The 21,128-nt window shown below is 42.1% G+C and overlaps 1 protein-coding gene and 1 pseudogene across 2 annotated transcripts in view; one reads left to right on the plus strand and one right to left on the minus strand.

Annotated features, from left to right (window-relative positions):
• Positions 1-21,128, plus strand: part of LOC146514816 (scavenger receptor cysteine-rich type 1 protein M160-like) — a 238,201-nt pseudogene that overhangs the window by 60,771 nt on the left and 156,302 nt on the right. The gene's annotated exons all lie outside the window — the stretch shown is intronic.
• lmbrd2b (LMBR1 domain containing 2b) lies at positions 5,278-19,305 on the minus strand. The gene is made up of 18 exons (XM_085168080.1): positions 19,110-19,305; positions 15,685-15,894; positions 14,196-14,308; positions 13,709-13,807; positions 13,462-13,629; positions 13,069-13,279; positions 12,917-12,991; positions 12,711-12,824; positions 11,714-11,897; positions 11,278-11,459; positions 10,894-11,027; positions 10,430-10,535; positions 10,246-10,343; positions 9,752-9,855; positions 9,611-9,657; positions 8,943-9,057; positions 8,731-8,857; positions 5,278-7,641 (listed from the first exon to the last, which is right to left on the minus strand). Exons 2-18 carry the CDS (start codon positions 15,856-15,858, stop codon positions 7,578-7,580), a joined length of 2,115 nt encoding a protein of 704 aa, XP_085024206.1. The 5' UTR covers positions 15,859-15,894; positions 19,110-19,305; the 3' UTR covers positions 5,278-7,577.

The following is a 21,128-nucleotide window of genomic DNA, read 5'->3' on the forward strand; positions in this document are numbered from 1 at the left end:
CTGCATTTAATCATTAGTTAGTATGTATCTCTTGCACAGTGTATATGTTGTTCTGTCTCCTTTTCATCAACCTCAGCCAGTCACAGTAGATGGCTGTCTCTCCTTGAGCCTGTTTCTGCCAGATGTCTCTACCTCTTCAAATGGAGTTTTTCCTTCCCACTCACACTAAATGTTAGCTCATATGGGGTACTTAAATTGTTGGGGCTTTCTTTGTATTATTGTTGTGTTTTTAACCAGCAACATAAAGTGTCTTTAGGTGACTGTTGTTGTGGTTTGGTGCTGTATAAATAGAATAGAATAGAATCGAATAGAATAATGTACTTCAGACCGGGAGATTGGCAAAATGTATAAATAGGATGGTGATTAGGGGAATTGGAGACAGCTGTGTAACACAGCAGGGATACATTGGGAATAAGAAGACAATGGAAGTAAGACTCAACACAAGAAAGAGACAAGAGGCCACCAAACTAAAACACAGACTAAGACACACGAGCTTGACACAGACAAAACCGTAAACAGACATGAATACAAGACTGGCTTTAACACTAGAGTGTTCCATCCACTTGTGGAATGCTTAAAAAGAACTACACTTAAAAGCAATATGGAACTGAAAACAAAAGAATACATATTGTAAACATATCATCAAATAATCCAGGACTCACAAACAATGATATGATGAACAGAACTATAAAGAACAAAACTGAGAAATGCTTGGTAAACTGACCAAGGACTATGTCATCATGTCAATTTTTTAATATCATAGTTAATGTGTCCTGATTTGTAGATAGTGCCACCTGACAATTACCAGGAAATCCAACTGGGTGACAAGCCAGAGTTGTTTGCCTACACACCCACTGACTAGAAAAAAGGTCCAGGACTCTTCAAGCTGGGATACAGGCATCAAAGACAAAGATGTAACCAGATAGAAAGTCATCAGGAAGGCATTGCCTGTTGTTTCTGCTTCTTTCAGACTTTTTAATTCATCCACTTGTGTCAGACACATATTGAACAGGAATAAACATGACTCACTGCACTCTCTCACTTTGTATGCCACAATGTTTGCTTAGACACCTGTATGCTTATATTGTTTATTATATCCCAGAAACATTAATGTTAAAACTTGTGTTCCTATGTCTATATATAAGTTTATTTTCATATCTCTATATTAATCTATTTATAGCTCCATTCCCTCACTTCATTTTATACAATTGCTTTGTTCCTGCATGAGAGCTATTTAAAATGGTTTCACACAAAGTGCCTCCAGATGAATACAGAGTAGTTTTGGACAGCAGAGGCTGGAGAATGGTATTGCTCTCTGTGTGAAAAATAACTACTTATTTGAAATGAAGATGAATGTATGTTGTCAAGGCAAAAAAAAGATTTTTCTTTTAAACAGTACATTGCATAATGAGAGTTGGCAGTTCGTCTTGTCACCGGAAGGTTGCTGGTTCGAGCCCCAGCTCCCACAGTCTCGGTCGTTGTGTCCTTGGGCAAGACACTTCACCTACCGCCTACTGGTGTTGGCCACAGGGGCCGATGGCGCGATATGTTGTTCCTCCACTCGGTGCTGAGTGGAGGGTGAACAGCGGCAGAGCTATGCCAGAAAAGCGGCAGAGCTACGCCAGAATGCTCTTTGTGGACTACAGCTCAGCCTTTAATGCAATCATCCCAGACATCCTCTGCTGACCTTCCACCACTCGCCCATTGAGAGCCTACTAACTTACTGCATCCCAGGATGGTACGGCAGCTGCACTAAGGCGGATAGCGAGTCAGTGAAGACAATCAAATATGCTGTCATGACAAAACTCTGTTCAGACAGTGAATGGACTGATTCTTATATAGCGCCTTTTTACTCACCCATATTACTCAAAGTGCTCTATACAACATGTCACATTCACCCAATCAGGCCAGATGTAGCATGCCATCACATAAACAGTGCCATCTTACCATGCCAGAAGTCAGCCAGCAGTGCCGGCTTCACACCAGACCCAGGCAACACCCGTCTGCTATGTGGGATGACTTGTTCTTTTGGCGTTTTAGTTGTGGATTATGTTTGGGCTGTGTCTCTTGCCCTTTCAGTATAGTATTGTTTTCTTGTGCTTCTAAGTGTCCCTTTGTTTCTTTTTAGGTTATGTAGTATGGGTTAGGGATATTTTGTATGTTGTTTTTGTTTAATAAATCCGCCTTTTGGATTATTCCCTGATGTGCCTGAGTTCTGTTATTTAGTGTCACTTTGAAAGGCACACAGCCAGCATTGACATATAATTGTTCTTTCAATTTTTGATAAAGATTACAGTGAATTGAGATGTAACTTGGCCCAGAGATACCGTAGGTCGCCCAGAGTAAGACGGTGTTGAAAGTTGGACATCAACTATTATGGATGATTTTTAATGAATTTTTGAAATTGACATAATTGTAGTGTATTGACTGTATTGCATTGAATATAAATGTCCTTTAATTTCTGAGGAATTTTACAGTAAATCTGGATGAAACTTGGCACACAGGTACAGTAGGCTTCCCAGAGAAGGAATCTGTTGAAAGTTGGACCTCAACTACTAAGGATGATTTTTAATGAATTTTTGTAATTGACATAATTGTAGTGTATTGACTGTATTGCATTGAATATAAATGTCCTTTAATTTCTGAGGAATTTTACAGTAAATCTGGATGAAACTTGGCACACAGGTACAGTAGGCTTCCCAGAGAAGGAATGTGTTGAAAGTTGGACCTCAACTACTAAGGATGATTTCTAATGAATTTTTGACATTTGACATAATTGTAGTGTATTGACTGTATTGCATTGAATATAAGTTTCCTTTAATTTCTGAGGAATTCTACAGTAAATCTGGATGAAACTTGGCACACAGGTACAGTAGGTGTCCCAGAGGAGGGATGTGTTGAAAGTTGGACCTCAACTACTAAGGATGATTTTTAATGAATTTTTGTAATTGACATAATTGTAGTGTATTGACTGTATTGCATTGAATATAAGTTTCCTTTAATTTCTGAGGAATTCTACAGTAAATCTGGATGAAACTTGGCACACAGGTACAGTAGGTGTCCCAGAGGAGGGATGTGTTGAAAGTTGGACCTCAACTACTAAGGAAGATTTTTAATGAATTTTTGTAATAGACATAATTGTATTGACTGTATTGGGCTGTTCCATCGTAATGTGTGCGCGCGCGTGCGCGGGTCTAGGCTCTCAATCGGGATATAAAGCGAAAAGGCGCTACCGTAAAGACTGGTGTAAAAGCGCAAGGAAATTTATGCGGCGGATAAGAGGCGGCTGGCTTGACCGCGGCTCACAAATGACGGCTCACTTTACCGCGGTCTTTAAACTAGCGATTAAAATGCTGACAGTAAACTCGTCAGTCCAGATGTTACCACATTACTTTGTGATGCTTAGAGTTAAAACAACTGAGACAGGCTAAAATAACAGCTTTCAGTTGTCTTATTCAGCATATAAAGACTGGAGATCACACTACTGATTTCAGTTCATTTAATATGTGAGTGCACAGATTCATTCTCAACTGGACATAAACGATGATCAAAGGTTGTATATGTCATGAATTCATCAAATCCCAGCCTCTAACACAGTGAGCTGAATCTTAGCTTTGAATCTCCAGTATATTCTAATCAGTGCAATTTCAGCATTCACTGAACCTACAGTATCTACACCTCTGTGGCAAATGTGTGGTAAAGCTACAGATAATGAAATTTAATTATTAATACAATATACATCATGAGAAACGAAAGCTGAAATTGATTCAGTTTAGTACTTTTCTCTGTATGCTCTGTGATTATAAAGGCCTTAAATTCTGTGATATATACTGTAAATGATTTTCACAGAGGTCTTAAAGTACTTAAATCACTGCTGATAGTCTGGTTGTTTATATTTTCACATTTTTGTGTCTGTAGGGCTGTTTGATGACAATTTGGACTCTTCTGGGAGATGAGGACACACCCACACCTGTTCCATACTGCAGCCATTGATGGTGTTATGGCTCTGAGTCAGCTTTGGGCCATCAGACGCACACACTGGAAAACCAGCAATGTTGTGGGGATGGAGCTGGACTCCCTCAAGGTGGTGTCGGAGAGGCGGATGTTGTCCAAGATAAAGACAATGTTGGATAACACCTCCCACCCACTCCATGACATGCTGGTCAGTCACAGGAGCACGTTCAGTGAAAGACTGAGAGTACCGAACAGCACCACTGAACGACATAGGAAATCATTCCTGCCTGTGGTCTACTACAACTTCACTTAACACACTGTTTATTGCAACAGCAACACCCCTCTTGCACATGTTCTTTTTCAGCTATGTATTAATAAGTGACTTTTATGTATATATATGCCTGTATATATTGTGCTATTCTTAGTTAGTGCATTGTCTGTCTTAATGTTTGTTTATAATGGAGCACTGTAACGAAAAATAATTTCCCCCAGGGATCAATAAAGTATTCTGATTCTGATAGATATGATACAAACCACTGCAGCGCAGTACCTGTAATACCTACAGCATGCTCTAATCTCTCTAATAGGATATTATGGTCAACAGAATCGAATGCTGCACTGAGGTCTAGCAGGACAAGCACAGAGATGAGTCCACTGTCAGAGGCCATAAGAAGATCATTTGTAACCTTCACTAAAGCTGTTTCTGTGCTGTGATGAACTCTGAAATCTGACTGAAACTCTTCAAATAAACCATTCCTCTGCAGATGATCTGTTAGCTGTTTGACAACTACTCTTTCAAGGATTTCTGATATGAAAGGAAGGTTGGAGATTGGCCTATAATTAGCTAAGACTGCTGGGTCTAGAGATGGCTTTTTGAGTAAAGGTTTAACTACTGCCAGCTTGAAGGCTTGTGGTACATAGCTGATTATTAGAGATAAGTTGACCATATTTAAGACCAAATCTATCTAAATAATGTGAGTAGACTAAAATAATTATTAGAATAGGATGTGCTTAGGTTTACTTAGCTAATGGGGTGTAACTGTAGATTAGAAGAACAGGAAATAACAGTGTTCTGTTAGGATGACTTTGTCAACTCCTGTTTAGAGGACAATAGTGGACTTTTGTTATATATATTTATTTATTTATGTATTATCACTTCTATTTGTTGTGTCTGCTCTTCTGGGTTTCCTTTTAACAGTGAGCGCAGCTATTTCATAAAGTTTTAAGCAGCAGATATTTTTGAAAAATAACAAGAAATAAATGAAGGAAACCAACAGAAGTCATGCGTCATATCTGAGACAATAACCAGGGTTAGACCATGTCTGACACCTCAATCATTTTTATTGTGTAACAACACGGCAGCAAAGGACATTTTTATTTTGTCCTGGGAATAAATCACTACTGTAAATCACAGGACTCAGATCAAGAGACGGTTTACTCCCCAGAACCAGAACAATGTGCTGCGATCATGGCGGACAATAAATATTCATCACCAGAATGATGAGACAGAAACACAGAAGAGCCATTTGTAAAGGCAGGAGGTCACTGAGAGAAGGTACAGTGTTAACAGGCTGCAAGAAATATATATATAAAGTCACATCTGTCTCTATCAGTTATTATCCCATATCATACAAAAGATATGATACATATGTACAGAGAAGTGTCCAGGTTCATCCTGACCATCAACCTTTCTGACTGAAGATCGTTTCTGCCAGCAGGATCTTCATCAACGCCACAACACTTAATGCTAACGCTATTTAAAGGACCAGTTCTGTGTTTTTAGAGTTTCAGCTCACTTCATATTAATGTCATAAACTACTGCTTCATAAAAATGTGACTAAAGAAATCCCCCAAAGCTCACTGTCATGGTTTCTTATTGTTTTTCCTACATTCCAGGCAGCCTCAGTCAATCTTTCAAAGTCAATCTCAATCTTTAGTTTATAATAAATACATTCATAAGCAGCTTGGTTTAGGAATCAATACAAGCCCACAATGACTTCTGGGGTTCCTCGGGGATCTGCTCTCAGTTCTTTATATTTCCAGTTTATTTTAATGTAAACAAAAACAAATATAAATCTAACAGCACACAGATGAAACACTGCTCACTTTACATGAATAAGTCAGCAGGTTTAAACTTGAACTGCCTACTTAGGTTGAAAGAAACTAACGTTGGCTGCCTGGAAGGTAAGAAAGACCATCTGAAGCTCTAAAACATGACAACTTTGTAATAATGACCAGCCCAGCGGTTACATCTCCAACCTAAAAACTGCTTTTTAAAAGGTCACTTCTCTTTTTCTTACTTCTGTAATCCATGTATGAAGCAAACACCTGTCAATATTTCCTTCAACGGGACACAGTAATGTGCAAAAGTCTTGAGCTGTCCTTAATTTGTTTATAATTTGCTTCAAAGTCAAAATTTCTTGTAATATTTTAATGTTTTCTGAACAGTATGTTAAAGTCGCGTCCTTAAGAAACAGTTCAGCAGTGACCTGAGAGATATAATACAATAACACCGTCAGTCATGGTCTGATCTTCTCAGAGCACAGAACAACATAAAAAGAGTGGCATCATCATCATCATCATCATCATTATCCACAAAAGGGAGAAACATCCAAAGAAGAGCTTTGAATGTCCTTCAAGGAGCCTGGAGAAATGTTCCTGTAGATCCTCACAGAGTTCAGACAGGGCTGAAGGATGAAGGTCGGACTAAACATTCACTTTCAAGCTCATTAGAACTGTAAAAACTCTGTTTTTGCCTCATATTCTTTATTTTTTTTAAAAAAAATATTTGCACATATCAATGAATTGCTGCACCTATTTCCATTTTCCTGCAAAATGTAAAGAAATGGGGCAAATGAGGGCTCAAGACTTTTGCACAGTACTGTATATATATATATATATATATATATATATATATATATATATATATATATATATATATATATATATATATATATATATATTTATATTTATATTAAGTAAAACTGGATTCATTCGTGTTTAAACACAGTGAAGTTGTTGATGGTCGATCAGGTAATTAATCACAGAGTTTACAGTGATCACATGGTTTCAGATACCACCACCTCCCAATCAGCTTTAAATTACAGAGAAATACAGACTCAATTAAACTGCACATTAATCCCATAAACATGAAGCCCTGACCTCCTACATGACTGAAGGATTTCAGGTTTATCAGTGACTGAATCAGCAAATCCTAACAGCTCCCATCATGACAGACAGTTAAATAAATCTACAACATTAAAGAATAAACACTAGAAATTAAATATATTAGCAGGATCTCCATGAAACCTGCGGATAAAGTGATTCACATTCATGTGCTCTGACTGCCTCTCCTGCCTTCATGACATGCAGTAAATTGAGGGTTTGATCTGTTGAGAAGCTCAGGCCTGCAGTCTGTCACATGCTGAGTAAATTTAATATTCCTTCAAAAGTGCTTTCATGGACCTGCAGCTGCATACAGAAACGGATGCAAATTGTTTATGTAGATGTTTGCAGGTGAGAGAAGTTCACCTGAGCGGCTTTTATTCAGTGTGCATGCCGAGTGCTGAGAGATGGAGGTCATGCTGCAGGTGGACATGTGGACAGTGATTCAGACTTCTCTTCTAGACGTCGTCAAATATTCGGCTACGAGATGATGACATGGACAGGTACCGTCCTCCAGAGTGCCTGAAAACACAAAAACACACAAGTTCACACATCTCTGGATACGTCAGTGCAGACACATTAGAAACAGGTGTGCTTTACTCCAACACATTAAAGAGCACTGAGGTCAGCGCTGAAATGAACAAACTGACAGTTATTTATTAGAAAACTTTATAAAAAAAAACTAAGTTCTTCAGCAAAACTATCCACACTTCTCTGTCTCCACTTCTTCACCTTTTCTTACTGAATCCACCCAAAAAATATCCAAACATTTAAATTATTATTTCTTCCTTTTGCTTTTTTAACAACATTTTGGCCTTAGTTAACCCTTTTTTAAATATTTCTGGCTGGTGCATGCAGACATCAACCCTCGAGGTCACAGACATTTTACATACCGCCAACAGACAGGAGCTAAACATGAGCAACCAAAGTCAAGTTATCTGCATTTGAAACTCTATCCATCCATTCGCTTCCGCTTCTCCTTTTCAGGGTTGCAGGGGTTGCTGGAGCCTATCCCCTATCCCCACTAACTACATGTCTTTGGACTGTGGGGGAAGCCGGAATACCCGGGGAGAACCCACGCAAACACAGGGAGAACATGCAAACTCCACACACTCTTCACACACTTGCTGTGAGGCAACAGTGCTAATTTGAAACTCCTCTTTAAATTTATTGGGGCAATAAAAACAGCAGGTTAGGGGTCAGCAGGAGGATCTGATGAAAACTGCTTCACACGTACCACCAACACGAGTGTTTGGATGTCACGTCTCTACTGTGCTGGCTTGGGGCCATTAAGTTATGCACTCTTGTGTTGTACTGTAATAACTTCCTGAATCTCATCCTGGATAATTATCCGTATTTAAAAAAAAAAAAGAAGAAAAAAAAAAAAGCACAAAACAAACAAATCTAAAACTAAGTCCGAAACAAATTTTAAAACAATAAAATCTAAATTAAAAAAAATAAACACACTCTGAAATGAAACTGCAGTCAAAATGAAAACTCTTAAAATACAAACTTAAAGAATTGAACATTACCAGCAGCTGAAAACAGGGAAACTCTCAAACGTGCATCCCAAACACAGTGGCGTAACCATGACGATGATACCATGCTTACCTTCCAGACTCAGCGTCCAGCGGGTCATCTGTCAGCGCTTCGGCGTTGAAGTCCAAGGGCTCGGCGTCCTGCAGCAGCTCGATGCGGTCCCTCTCTGCTCGGCTCCCAGACCGGGAATATTTAGCCTCTGTTCAAACAACAGGAAGTGCTCCGTCACCCGAAAACCACCAAAAACACCTTCAGAGAGCAGCGCCGACCACCTGCTGACTTACGTCTGCTGTTGCTGGAGCTCACGGTATCTGAGTAGCTCGTCTCCTTCATCTCGTGGCTGCTCCTGTTCCTCGCAGCGTAGTCTTCTCTCGGGTTCCCGTAGCGCTCCTTCCACTCCTGCAGCAGATGACACAACACAAACAGATCAGGACGCTTGAACAAGGATTTCACTCCTGCTGTTTCCCAGTAGACATCAGTTCATGTTTGTACGTGACGGGTTGTGTAACCGCTCTGACACGAGTCATCTGTGTCACGCCATGATTCCATTACTCCTGGCATCAGCTTTCTTTCACTCACACATTCATCAAACAGTCAGAAAAACAAACATTTCAGTGTTTTCACTACAGTTGCCTCATCTGCTGATTCTAAATGGCTGTCTCTGTTTTATTGGCCTGCAGGGACGCTGATGTTCAATCTTTAATCTTAGGTGGAAAACCCAGTGATGAGCATCTTCTGTACTTCCTGTTTCAGTGTTGTTTCCTCTCCCAGCAGCTGACTTTGTTATTTTGGAATATAATATAATATCTGAGGAAACCTGCTGTAAACTACAGTGTGTGCACTTAATAAACAATGAAAATAGATATTATTAAAATAAGATATACAAAGGGACTTTGATGCATGTGATTAGTTTTCTCTGATATCTAAAAAGAAGAAGCAAACAGGTACTCACCCTCCGTCTGTTCTCACCATCTTCAATCCTCTGCCTCTTCCTTTTCTCTGTAAAAAATATTGTATTTTACTATTTTCATACTATTTTGCTACTTTCATGTTAAAAAGTCAAAGAGAATTCAGATGATGGTGGCAGTCTCACCCCGGCGAATTAGCTCCTTTCCCTCATCGATCAGGTCAGAGGTCATTTCACTGTCATCCATAAACTGCTGGAAGCCCAGAAGATTCAGGCAGCGAGTCCCCAAACTGAGGAGAACATTGATTATAACACAGAGTCACAAACATAACTACATATATAATCAACCGCCTGATGGCTCTGTTTAATCCTGCACTAACCAGCAAAGAGAAGCAGGATCTAAAAGACTGCTATAAATGCTACAGCTCACCAACACCCCAGACATGCAAAGGTTTTAAAAATCTGAATTATTTAATCCGTCGGGATCTCTTCCAGTTTTTTGTTTTCAAAGACTTCAGTTTAACTCATGAACAACAAGGAAAAGCAGCAAATTCTGTATGTAAAACCCTGTTCTGGCTTTCAGCTGAATAATCAGTCATCAAAGACTATCTTCTGTCACATGACCAATCCACACTGTTAAAGAAGCGCCCAGCATGGAAGACTCCAGAGACTCATCTCACCTGAAGTAGGTGGCGATGCAGAGGATGACGATCAACATGGGGTAGTAGATGTAGAAGCCATTAGCAATGAAAGAGAGGACACGCATGGATCCCATGATCTGTTCCAACAAACAAACAACAGGTGAGTCAGGCAGACACTGCAGCACAGGTGTGTTACACAGTTTCATACAGTGTGGGTATTTACAGAAGTGTAAGCAGTCTGCAGCTTTTCCTGGTGGGAGATGACCGAGTCCATGTGGATCAAACCCAGGAAGTTGAGACAGAGAGGAGGAGTCAGACGACAGAACAGCCTGCAGGAGGAAAACACGACAGAGTCACTAAACCTCCATCAGGTCAACTCCTCCATCGCCTCCAAGTGAACTTCTGCATCACATAACATGTTGTTTAATAACCCTGACTCACTACACAACTCTCTGTAGTTTCTGTGCTTTAAGAAGATAAAGAGGAGATCCTTTCTAAAGAACAGGTATTAAAATTAAGTAATTTGAGGTTTTTTGAAACAGTACAAAATGTTCTTCTTGTATATGAGGAGGAACATTCGAGAAAGAAACACGTGTGCTCATGTCTTCTCTTGGTTTACAGCGATCTTTCCTGAACATGTCCCTTTCAGAATCCTTTCAAAATAAAAGCATTCTTGCTGTCTCTTACATGCCGCTGAACTGGAGGCTGTAGGCGTCGGTCTGGTGGTGAGAGGCCAGGTAATAGTAGTTGAAGACTCGGATGCGAAACACAGTGGAGTAAACACAGGTGCACAGGAAGAAGATTGTGATGAAGCACGCCATCTGGTGGAGAGAGAGAGAGCATAAGGTGATCAGAGGTCTGAACGAAGTGTGATCGTGTTTCAACAAAGAAACAGTGAAACTGAAACACGCATCACATGTCACGTTGCCTTCATTGTAAAACAACAAAGACTCAGTTGTGCAGCACTCCATCACACAGCAGCCTTTAAACACTTTCAGAGGCTCTACAGAAATATGAAGCTCTGTGTCTGATGGTTTGTGTGTAAACCAGCGTCTGTCTTCTCAGGCTCACCTCGATGTACAGGTAGTTGTAGTCTCTCTCAGCCAACTGGATGAAGATGGCGAACAGCGAGAGGACGGGCCGTGTGCTGAAGAAGGTGCACTCAGACCAAACCACAACCACGCTGAACAGAGTCAGGACGATGGAGAGGAGGCGGTAAAACCAGCGCTTCAGGAAGCACTCCCAGTACCACTCTGTGACACACACACACACACACACACACACACACACACACACACACACACACACACACACACACACACACACACACACACACACACACACACACACACACACACACACACACACACACACACACACACACACACACACACACACACACACAGGGCAGTGTTTACTCTTCGACGTCACTGCCACCAGCACCCAAAGGAAAACTGTAGCAGCACACCTGTGCAGGTGCTTACAAGAGTGATCTCATTACACCCACCTACAGTCGGGGTGTAGATGTATCTGCTGAACCAGCCGGCCGGCTCTGATGAAGGGAAGCTGTGGACAAACTGGTGGGTGGAGCTGGTCTCGTTCTTGGCCACGTCCTCCAGGTGGATGGCCTGCTGCAGGAGGATTTGCCACTGCACACGCGTCCGGTTGTGTCTCTGCACGGCGTAGATCACCTGCACACGACAGGTTCGGACATCAGAGCATGGGAAACAGAGTGAACAGGAAACAGAAAACTTCAGCTGTGTGCAGCGTGAGGAGGAAACTACGAGCATAAAGAGAAACGTCAGATTTTTCTTTGTTTCATCGCTTTTTACATCATCGTCATCTCATCATCATCCTCTTCTTTTTTGAAATCATCACCTGTACAGCATCACTGTAACTGTAAATGTTCTGCAGTGGAACGAGGACTATCTTCTCGCTCAGCTGACAGCAGTGATTACAAAGATTATGATTCATATCTTTATCACTTTATTGATCTGAATCTTACAATCTAAGCCATTTCAGTGCAGCTCAGTTCTGCATTTTCAGGCACTTCTAATATTCTGGCCACCCCATGTATATAAATAAATATGAGGGACAGAAAAAAGAGACATCTTTAAATATAATGAACATGTAATGTACCATCAGCAACATAATTAAAATGGACATCAGAAACTTTGTTAAGGTGGAAATTTTGGGGGGCAGTGGGAGTAAAATGTCCATCCATCTCAGACAGACGGAGCCTGACATGATGGTTTGCTTCACTAGACTGAGCTTTGTAAGATTAGCTGATGCCCCCAACCTTCACTGAGCAGCTTTATCATGTGGATAAAGTTTAAGGTGGACGTGCTCTGTGCAGGTATTCAGGAAACACACAGAAACACTTTCACTGAACACAAAAACATCTGCCACCACATCGTCAGGAGTCTTCATTAGAATCTGTTTCATCTCTTTATGCCTCCAATAAGAAGGCAGCACAGTCTGATTGACTCGTCAAATCCTCTCACCTGTTTATGAAGCTTCACCAGGCTCTTCTCCGTCGGGTACGTATTCTGTTTGTCATCAAAGTCCTCGTAGTCGTCCATGTTCCTGCCCATCTTCTCCTGGTAGTCCAAGGGGCACTGAAGGAAACCACGAGCACGTTATCACACTCATGAACTTAAACATCACAGTTATCACCCATCACGTTCACGCTCAGCTTCGCTCTACGTACTTTCCTGAGGATGGTGTCGATGTACTTCCTCAGCGGGTGGTTGTATTTGATGGATTCGCTGACTTTTCTCACCTCCTACAGCAAAACAGACGTCTTGGTGAAAACGGCAACATTAAACCAAATGTTTGTAACTGCTGGAGGCTGTCACTTACCTCCATGACATCCTCCAGGTTCTCTTCTGCATCCGCCTTCTCCGTCATCAGCTTGGATGCCTTGAAGTAGGTCTTGACGAGCAAGTGTCCGTGCCGGGAGGAGTTCCAGTAGGACCGAGGGATCTCCACCAGCCCGTACCCGAGCAACAGCACCAGCAGGAACAAACCCCAGGTGTTGGCGGCAGTGATCCCAATGGTCTGTAGCCCGTACCTGAGTAACACACAGAGCAGGTAACTCCATACAGCAGCCAATCAGGAGGAGCTTAGTAGTCAATTATGTGTTTATACAACCCTCTGCATTTAATCGTCACAGCATGTCTTTGTCCTGTCTTTCTCTTCACAGACAGGACAAAACAAAACAAAAAAAGGGGTTCTTGCTCAGGGTCCACTCACCAGGAGAGGCGCAACTCAGGATGAACGGCCACGTAAATGAGCAAAGAGCCGAATATGAGCAGGTATGTCCCGTAATAAATAGCGTTCTCAATCAGTGCCGTTTTGATCTTCCCGGTGATGGAGAAGCCTCCGGAGCGAGCGTACGACTGCATGAAGGGCAGCAGCAGCCTGACGACACAAGAAAACCTTTAAAACACAAAAACTCAGCATGTGGAGGTTTCATGAGGAGACTCGGGCTCGTACTGACCACGTGAGGCACTGAGACGTCCAGTACACCACCCTCCAGAACACTGGCATGATGCCATCAGGGATGTAGCTCCACGGCTTGTGGCACAGCGTTTGTACACTGAGAGGAAACACAATCAGGAGTTCAGAAACCTGCTGATGTCATCTGGTTTTATTTACTAAGACAACACTTCTTTTAGTCACATTTTTTGTAACACACTCAGGTCTCTGAGTTTCAAAGTACATTTATTCAAGTTCAATAAGAAGGAGTCGCTTCAAATCCTGCTCTGTCTTTCTGTGTGAAAAGATCATTAATGACTTGACATGCCTTGATGTCCAGATCACAGAGGACATACTGAGTGGATGTGTTGTTTGGGTTCAGCTCTCTGTCCCTGAATTATGAATTATGTCAAACACTTCCTGTTAATCACCAACAAATTTCCAGAAAACTCACTGCAGAGGTTTCAACCTTTACCCTGAAATCACACACGCACACACAGCATTCAAACCTTTTTGTGGGTGCAGCGGTTGTGTTTACTATAGTGCGATTGGACAGCGGTGAGACGAGGGCGGGAACAGACGTCTGCGCCTTGTGGTCCTGCTCACACTGCCTGTAGATTGTCTGTAAGCAGCAGACAGACAAACGTACGCTGACACACATTCACTGAATGAAATCAAACATGTAAAGATCTTTTCCACACATATGGAAGTCAAAATCTGACATTTACATCACAGCCGTAATAAACAGTAATCTTTTGTTGTGTAACAGATGTGCTTGAAGTCCACAGGAGCTCATAAGGCTTCTCTATGAAATGTCATAAAAGTTAAAGATGTCATATTAAAAAACAAAAGAATCTCAAAAATGACAAAGAACAACTAGACAGTAGGGCTGCCACGATTAGTCGACTATCAAAATCGTCGACGACGACTGATTTAATAGTCGACGTGTCGTTTGAAGCTTTGTAAGATCCCAAAAGACGCAGGAACAAGTAGTAGAATTTAAGAGTGTAATAACGGACTGAAACAGAAGATGGCAGCACTGCATGTACAAGGATGCCAGCTGCCGTTAAACCCCGAAGAAGAAGAAGAAGAAGAAGGAGCTGTGTCCCAGAATTCATAGTGCAGCCCAGCTCAGTTTCCAACAATGGCGGCAGCTAGTTAGTTTTAATATTACTCTTATTACTGTTTCTGGGTCACAAAATAAATGTTTAACATATTTTCAGGCGAGAATGTAGCTGTGTAAACCTCAAATATCTGCTCGGTTTATCAAGACACCACATATTTTCAAAAAGCACTCCAACGTTTTTGGAGACGTCTGTTACCCACTAGCTCGATAGCTAGCCGGGGGCAAGGCTCACTAGAGCCCGTGAGAACACCGGACTCCGGCAAATCGTTTTCAAACCCACTGCGGTCTTTCGCTACTCAGGTTAAACATATATAAGTCACTTAGATAACTTAAAAATGTTATTGTTTGGCTTTTTTAGTATTTTATTTGTTCCTGAGTAAATCGGTTTGGCTGAGATTAAAGTTATAGTTTTTACACAGCTGAATAAACATCAAGCAGACAACTGATTATCAGAAGTGTGAGATGCTCGAGAATATACTCCAGTGTCCCGTTATATTTTAGATAGCAAGGAGTTTATTAAACTTTACCGAAACAATCTGCAAATTTCATTAAAATTTAATAAACTATCATCTTGTCTTTATTTTTAGTTAGCACATACCTTGAACACTTAAACCTGTAAGCTAATGATAGTTATATAAGAGCAGATGCTGCTGGTGCAATAAGCTGTACGCCGTACATCCAATGGATGCATGATCTGATTAGTCGACTAATCGCAAAAATAATCGGTGACTAGTCGACTATCAAAATAATCGTTTGTGGCAGCCCTACTAGACAGAAACCATCAAAGTCCTGAGGAGCTTCGTGAATGGAAGGCTTGAACACCTCTGAGGACTTTGGAGGGATCTCAGTTTGATGCTGTGTGTCATACTGACCGTGCTGACGTCCAGAGGCAGGATGAAGACGATGAGGAAGCACAGGTACCAGGCCAGCAGCGTGCCGAACAGCACCATGCGCTGCTGCTTCTTGAAGTCTCCATATTGGTGCAGCAGGAACAGCGCCAAGAAAAACACCACCACGATCTCGATGCCGAGCGCTGCCCCACTCATCCTGCCGCACTCCCGTCAGCAGGCACTGACACAAACCTGCAGCAGGTGGACAGAAACACCAGCGTGGTCACTTTAACGAAGCATTAATCACTTTTGAATCTTCAAACGCTACATCTGTGGGCTCTGTGATGGATTTTAGTCTCATTATTTGTGGGAGATCTGAAGCGCTCTTGAGCAGAACACACATCTGTCAGGCTCGACGATCATCTCCACATTACCTGCAGAAAGCTGGAAATATTAAAAATATTCACACTAAACCTCTGTGGGAAAGTCTGACTGCAGACAGTGACAATAAAGGAGCTGCTGTTGGCTGGTTATTAGGTTAGCTGCCAGTAACTGCTGTCTAACACAATAATGATGACCGCCATCTCAAAGAATCAGGACAGACGTGCACCGATGAGCAGAGGCACGCCGACCTTCCCTGAAAGTTTCTTTGTGTGGTTTCTTTAAAAAGTTGGGGGATGGAGGTTCCAACAAGCGACACGGGAAACAGCAGTTTTCCTCAGCAAGGGTTACGTAGCAGGGTCGTCAAACTCAGAGCCAGCAAGTCTGCTGTGATGTTTCCTCAGGATTCGGTCACGTTCACTGGGTGAAGTGTGCAGAAGCCTTTGGACGAACCGTTGGGTCTTTATGCAAAGCTTTACATCATCTCTGTGTTCCCTCTAGCACCATCACTGGCTAACCCATCACATGGACTCTTCACCCTCCTGCCCTCTGGGAGGCGCTACAGGAGCCTCCGGACTAAGACCACCAGGTACAGCTTCTTCCCCACAGCTGTCAGACTCCTGAACTCTGCCTACTGACATCTGACCCACGTTAAACTCATGGACTGAACATACACACACCCACAACCACCTACACACACACACACACAATGGACAACCGTACCCTCAAACACACAATAATAACATGGACTGAACCACCACTCACAACCACTAGCACTTTATATACCTCTGTAGAAATTATCCACATATCTCACTTATCTTAACTGCACTACTGTATAGCTCTGTGTAAATAATCATTCTGTACATACAATAATTTTTAATCCTACAACTGTTTATAACCTGCACAGTTCATATTTCTGTATAGTTTTTCATATTTATATCCTGTTCATAGCTTGTACTCACTACAGCCTGTACATACTTTTATACTAGTTATAGCATATTCATAACATACTACATACATTATAACATACCACAATAGACCCATTTCTGTAATATACTCACATATCTATATTATTGCTAATATATATTGTAATATATCTATATCATGGCTAAAGCACTTCTGGATGGATGCAAACTGCATTTCGTTGCCTTGTACCTGTGACATGTGCAATGACAATAAAGTTGAATTCTATTCTATTCTATTCTATTCTATTCTAAATGACATCACCTGGGTGAGCTGCTCACTTTTGACTCTGCCTCTTCTTCCTCAAAGTCAAAGTTTCTGAATGTATCTGTGGTTATTACAACAAACAGCTGGATTCCACTCAGGTTTTTTAAGCCTAACCCTTATTTTCAAAGTTCAGTCCCTGCTAAAGCCGACCCTTCCTTCCAGCTTGGTGGTCAGGTTGCTCTCAGTCTTCTTCGGTGGATAAACTCCACCAGGACTATGCTGGGTGATGAGCTCCTGTATTGAACTCACAAAGAGCCACAAAGCAGTGCAAAGCTCATCGCTGCCTACTGCAAGCCCAGCCAGGGAGTTGGATTCTGTCTATGGATGAAGATTTAACTGTTGATGCAGCGGATTATTGCTCCAGAGTTTCTGTCAGAGGTTTATTTTTTAATTTACTCTAAGAAAGCATGGAGGCCCATCCTGTCATCCACACATGTGAGGCCACCTAACACTATTAGTTACCTCACACCTTGTGTCACTCTCTGACTTCTGTCCAGGTTCAACTGTTCAATCATGAAAAACATATTTCCCTGACAGTGTTGACAGGCACTGCCTGCAGATGTTCCTTTTAGCTTGCTTTGTATTTTTTTTTTTTTTTTTTTTTTTTTTTTTTTTTTTTACAGCATGTCTAATGTTCTGACGTCCTACTGAAACAAACACACCTGCTCTGCCTCACGTTTCCACTCAAGCTGCAAACATCTGCCACCTAGCCGTTTCTGTTTTAATAACCACAGATCCATTCAGAAACTTTGACTCTGAGGAAGAGGAGGCAAACGCTTTAAGAGGAAGCTGGGCTTCTCTGTCTGTGGTCATGTGATACTCCTCGTGATGGTATAAAGGTCAGAGATCTTCTCTCAGATGAGATTACCATTAATAAAACCAAAGTGCCCACACAGCTGTGACATCAGTTTGTGCTGCAGGACTTGTGCCTCTCTTGATGTTTCTCACACTTGCACTTCGTTTTATTTTTATTTCTACAGATTTCTTCCTTATGTGAACAGCTGAAGGACCAGGGGTAACATGTGAAGATTTTTATCTGTCCCCAAAAAGACCATTGCTGTTGTGAAAAGTCACATGACCAGTGATGAACCAACAAGCAGGAATGAGCTGAAGGAATGAGCTCAGACTCAACCACTGTAGCCTCAGTAAATGTGTTTTTAACATATCACTCTTGTTAAACAGGCTTATAGTTTGTGTGTCCGGCCTATGTGTGTGTTAATGTGTGTGGGCCCTGTGGTTTTACAATTGTGTCCACAGCCCACCCTGTAATGCCGGGAATGCCTCAGTGACCTCCCAGAAGAGTAAGGAGAGTGGGTATGCTATTGCAGAGGCTCAGACTCGGGTAAGTAGCAACCATCACGGTGTCAGGCCTCACTAACATACAGTTAACCTGTGAGGGAGTCAGACAGTCTGAGTGACTGTTCTTGCCTCTGGTCAGGTCACACATGTGCTATGCTACAGAGGTCTGTAAACAGCTCCCAGGGATGATACAGGCTCTCAGTGTGTCGCAGCTACAAGGAGCTGTAACCGCAGACCCAATCACAGACAGAAAGTCCTGACTTCCGCCTGACAGCCGCGGACATCTTCATCACCGTTCCCGGCTGATGAGGAGGATTTCACACCCGGAGGAAACTGCGATTCCTTAGGTGTTATGATGTAGATACTCGGGTGACCCACAGCTGAACTCACAGCCTCTCGGAGCTTCACAGCCGCGCGTGAACGCCCGCCGACTCCTTATCAGCCTTGGGGTTGTTCGCGGAGACGCGCAGAGCGACAGCTGCCGGATCAACCAGGAACTCCGGCTAGCTGCCGCCGTGGGTTAGCAACCTTCTCCCAGCAGCCCCATCAGCTCTTACCGTGACTCCTGTGTGGGCTCCGGCTCCTCTCGGAGTGACGTCAGAGGCCACGTTTATCTCCGCGAGCTGCTCCTGTTATTATCAGCCACCGGTCTCCGAGAGAAACCTCTTGATTTCAGCTCGTTAGCTCAGTAGCATCAGCCCGTCACATCCCGGCCCTACCGGGAGGAGCAGATGACGTCAGAGCCAGTCTGCGCGTGCGCAAACATCAAAACATCATGTCATTCTGCTGCTTCTCTTAGCGCTTTATCGTTACTGCCCTCCACCGGTTAGATCAGGAATTACCTGAGACAGAAGATTGAAGGTTCCAGAACACAAGATGACGTCATCGGCATCAACACACCTTATCGTCACACCCTGCTGAGCACAGCTGCACGCACAAGTGCTTTCAGCGGTGCTCTAGTTGAATTTAAGCACTAATCTGGATCTTCACCTCCTAAGCAGGTGAAGACAACACAAGGGCTTTAACGAAGATGTGAACACATTAATGCTTCACTATTAGGTATTTCTGTGTGCACAGCTATTTAGATTCGATTATGAATCAATAAATTGATTTTTATGTTGTTATCTCTCCTCAGCCGGTCTTTCACAGACAGATGAGCTCCTCCATATTTTTAAATCGCACTTGGCCTCTATGTAGGTCTGAGGACTGAACACAAAGGCACTGACTCAGGAGAGCAAACTAATTGTTTTCTCCATCAATGAGGCTGAAGGGATCTTTATTGTCTTCATGTGAATGGAGGCTAATGAGCCTTATGAGGGGGCAGTCTGGCAGTAAGACTGGTATTCAAATCATTTTAATGAGGAGGTGGCCAAGGGGCTGAGGGAAGGTCTGAATGGGTCCCAGTTTGCCAGAAAGTTGCAATCTCTTCGTCAATGTTCCCTCTAAGCTGCGCGCGTGCGCAATCGCGCACTGCTGGCATGGCCTCTGCGCAGAAAAAATCTGTGTTGCGCACAAAAAAAATCTAACCTGAATTGAAATTAAAGTAAATATGGTAACAATTCTGTTTTGCAGTGTTAGTCAGTAAGTGACTGGCTGCTCCCGTATGGGATTAGAACGATGCCACTGTTGAGACAACGCCGGTCTCTGCGATTCTTTTGGTCCTGGTAGAGATCACGCTGTGATGTTTCCATGTTTTACACAATCCTTTTATTACCCATTATTCTTACAGATGCGTCTGTGAGAGATTTGCGACGTTTAGCGCAAATCTAGTTAGTGTGTAGTGTAGTCAATAGTTTTGTTGTGTGTGTCAGAACAATGAGGCGACTGCTGAATGTTACAGGTGTTACAGGAGTGATACATCTCCTGTTGTCAGGCCTGCAGGTATCAGGCTGTTGTTCTCCTTTATCTCATAGTGGACAGAAATTATTTTTTGGAGTGGCACAAATAATTTGTGTGGCATCAGATTTGATGCAGAACAGCTGATTGTTCTGTAAATAGTTTGAAATGTTTATTTAAAAAAAACTTGGCTGCATTTTTAGGTAAACTTTGTTGTTTACAAAACTCAGTAACTTTTTTTAAGAAGTAACTATATATTTAATTGCCCATCACTGGTCATTATATACTGTATTTTGCAGACAGAGTTACAGGACTCTCTCCCAGACCACAGACTCATAATACAAGTCAGAGCTTTATAAAAAAAAAAATAATAATAATAATAAAAAGTTGTGTTTTCAAAATTGGAGTTCAAGTTAATTTTACTTCCAATAGTGTTAACATCCTACACAGGTCATGAACAAGATTTTTTTTTTTTTTCATTGTAAGTGGGCTGAAGCAAATAATTAAAAGTAGTCTAACATAAATGTAAATGATGTAATTTGATTATTGTAATAAACCATGTAACTTGGATGGATTCGATGCTGGCATGACCACAGTGCACACGTCTGCTGTTGCTCACAGTGGTCCAGGAGACCGCTCAAGGAGTTTGTGCGTTCGCTCAGACACGTGAAAAATTAGAGGGAACATTGCTCTTCATGTCCTTCTGAAAGCTGCTGATGCTGATCATCCCCACTTCCGTT

Source organism: Neolamprologus multifasciatus, chromosome 7 (assembly GCF_963576455.1).
Source record: "Neolamprologus multifasciatus chromosome 7, fNeoMul1.2, whole genome shotgun sequence".
Lineage (NCBI taxonomy): Eukaryota > Metazoa > Chordata > Actinopteri > Cichliformes > Cichlidae > Neolamprologus > Neolamprologus multifasciatus.

What these genes read in the sequence shown, in the direction of transcription:
- lmbrd2b (XM_085168080.1), bottom strand. Translation starts at nt 15,858, where the DNA reads ATGAGTGGGGCAGCGCTCGGCATCGAGATCGTGGTGGTGTTTTTCTTG. An exon ending in CCTGAGTTGCGCCTCTCCTG is followed by an intron (nt 13,280 to 13,461) that starts GTGAGTGGACCC and finishes TGTGTTACTCAG; the next exon opens with GTACGGGCTACAGACCATTG. An exon ending in TGCAGACTGCTTACACTTCT is followed by an intron (nt 10,344 to 10,429) that starts GTAAATACCCAC and finishes TTGTTGGAACAG; the next exon opens with ATCATGGGATCCATGCGTGT.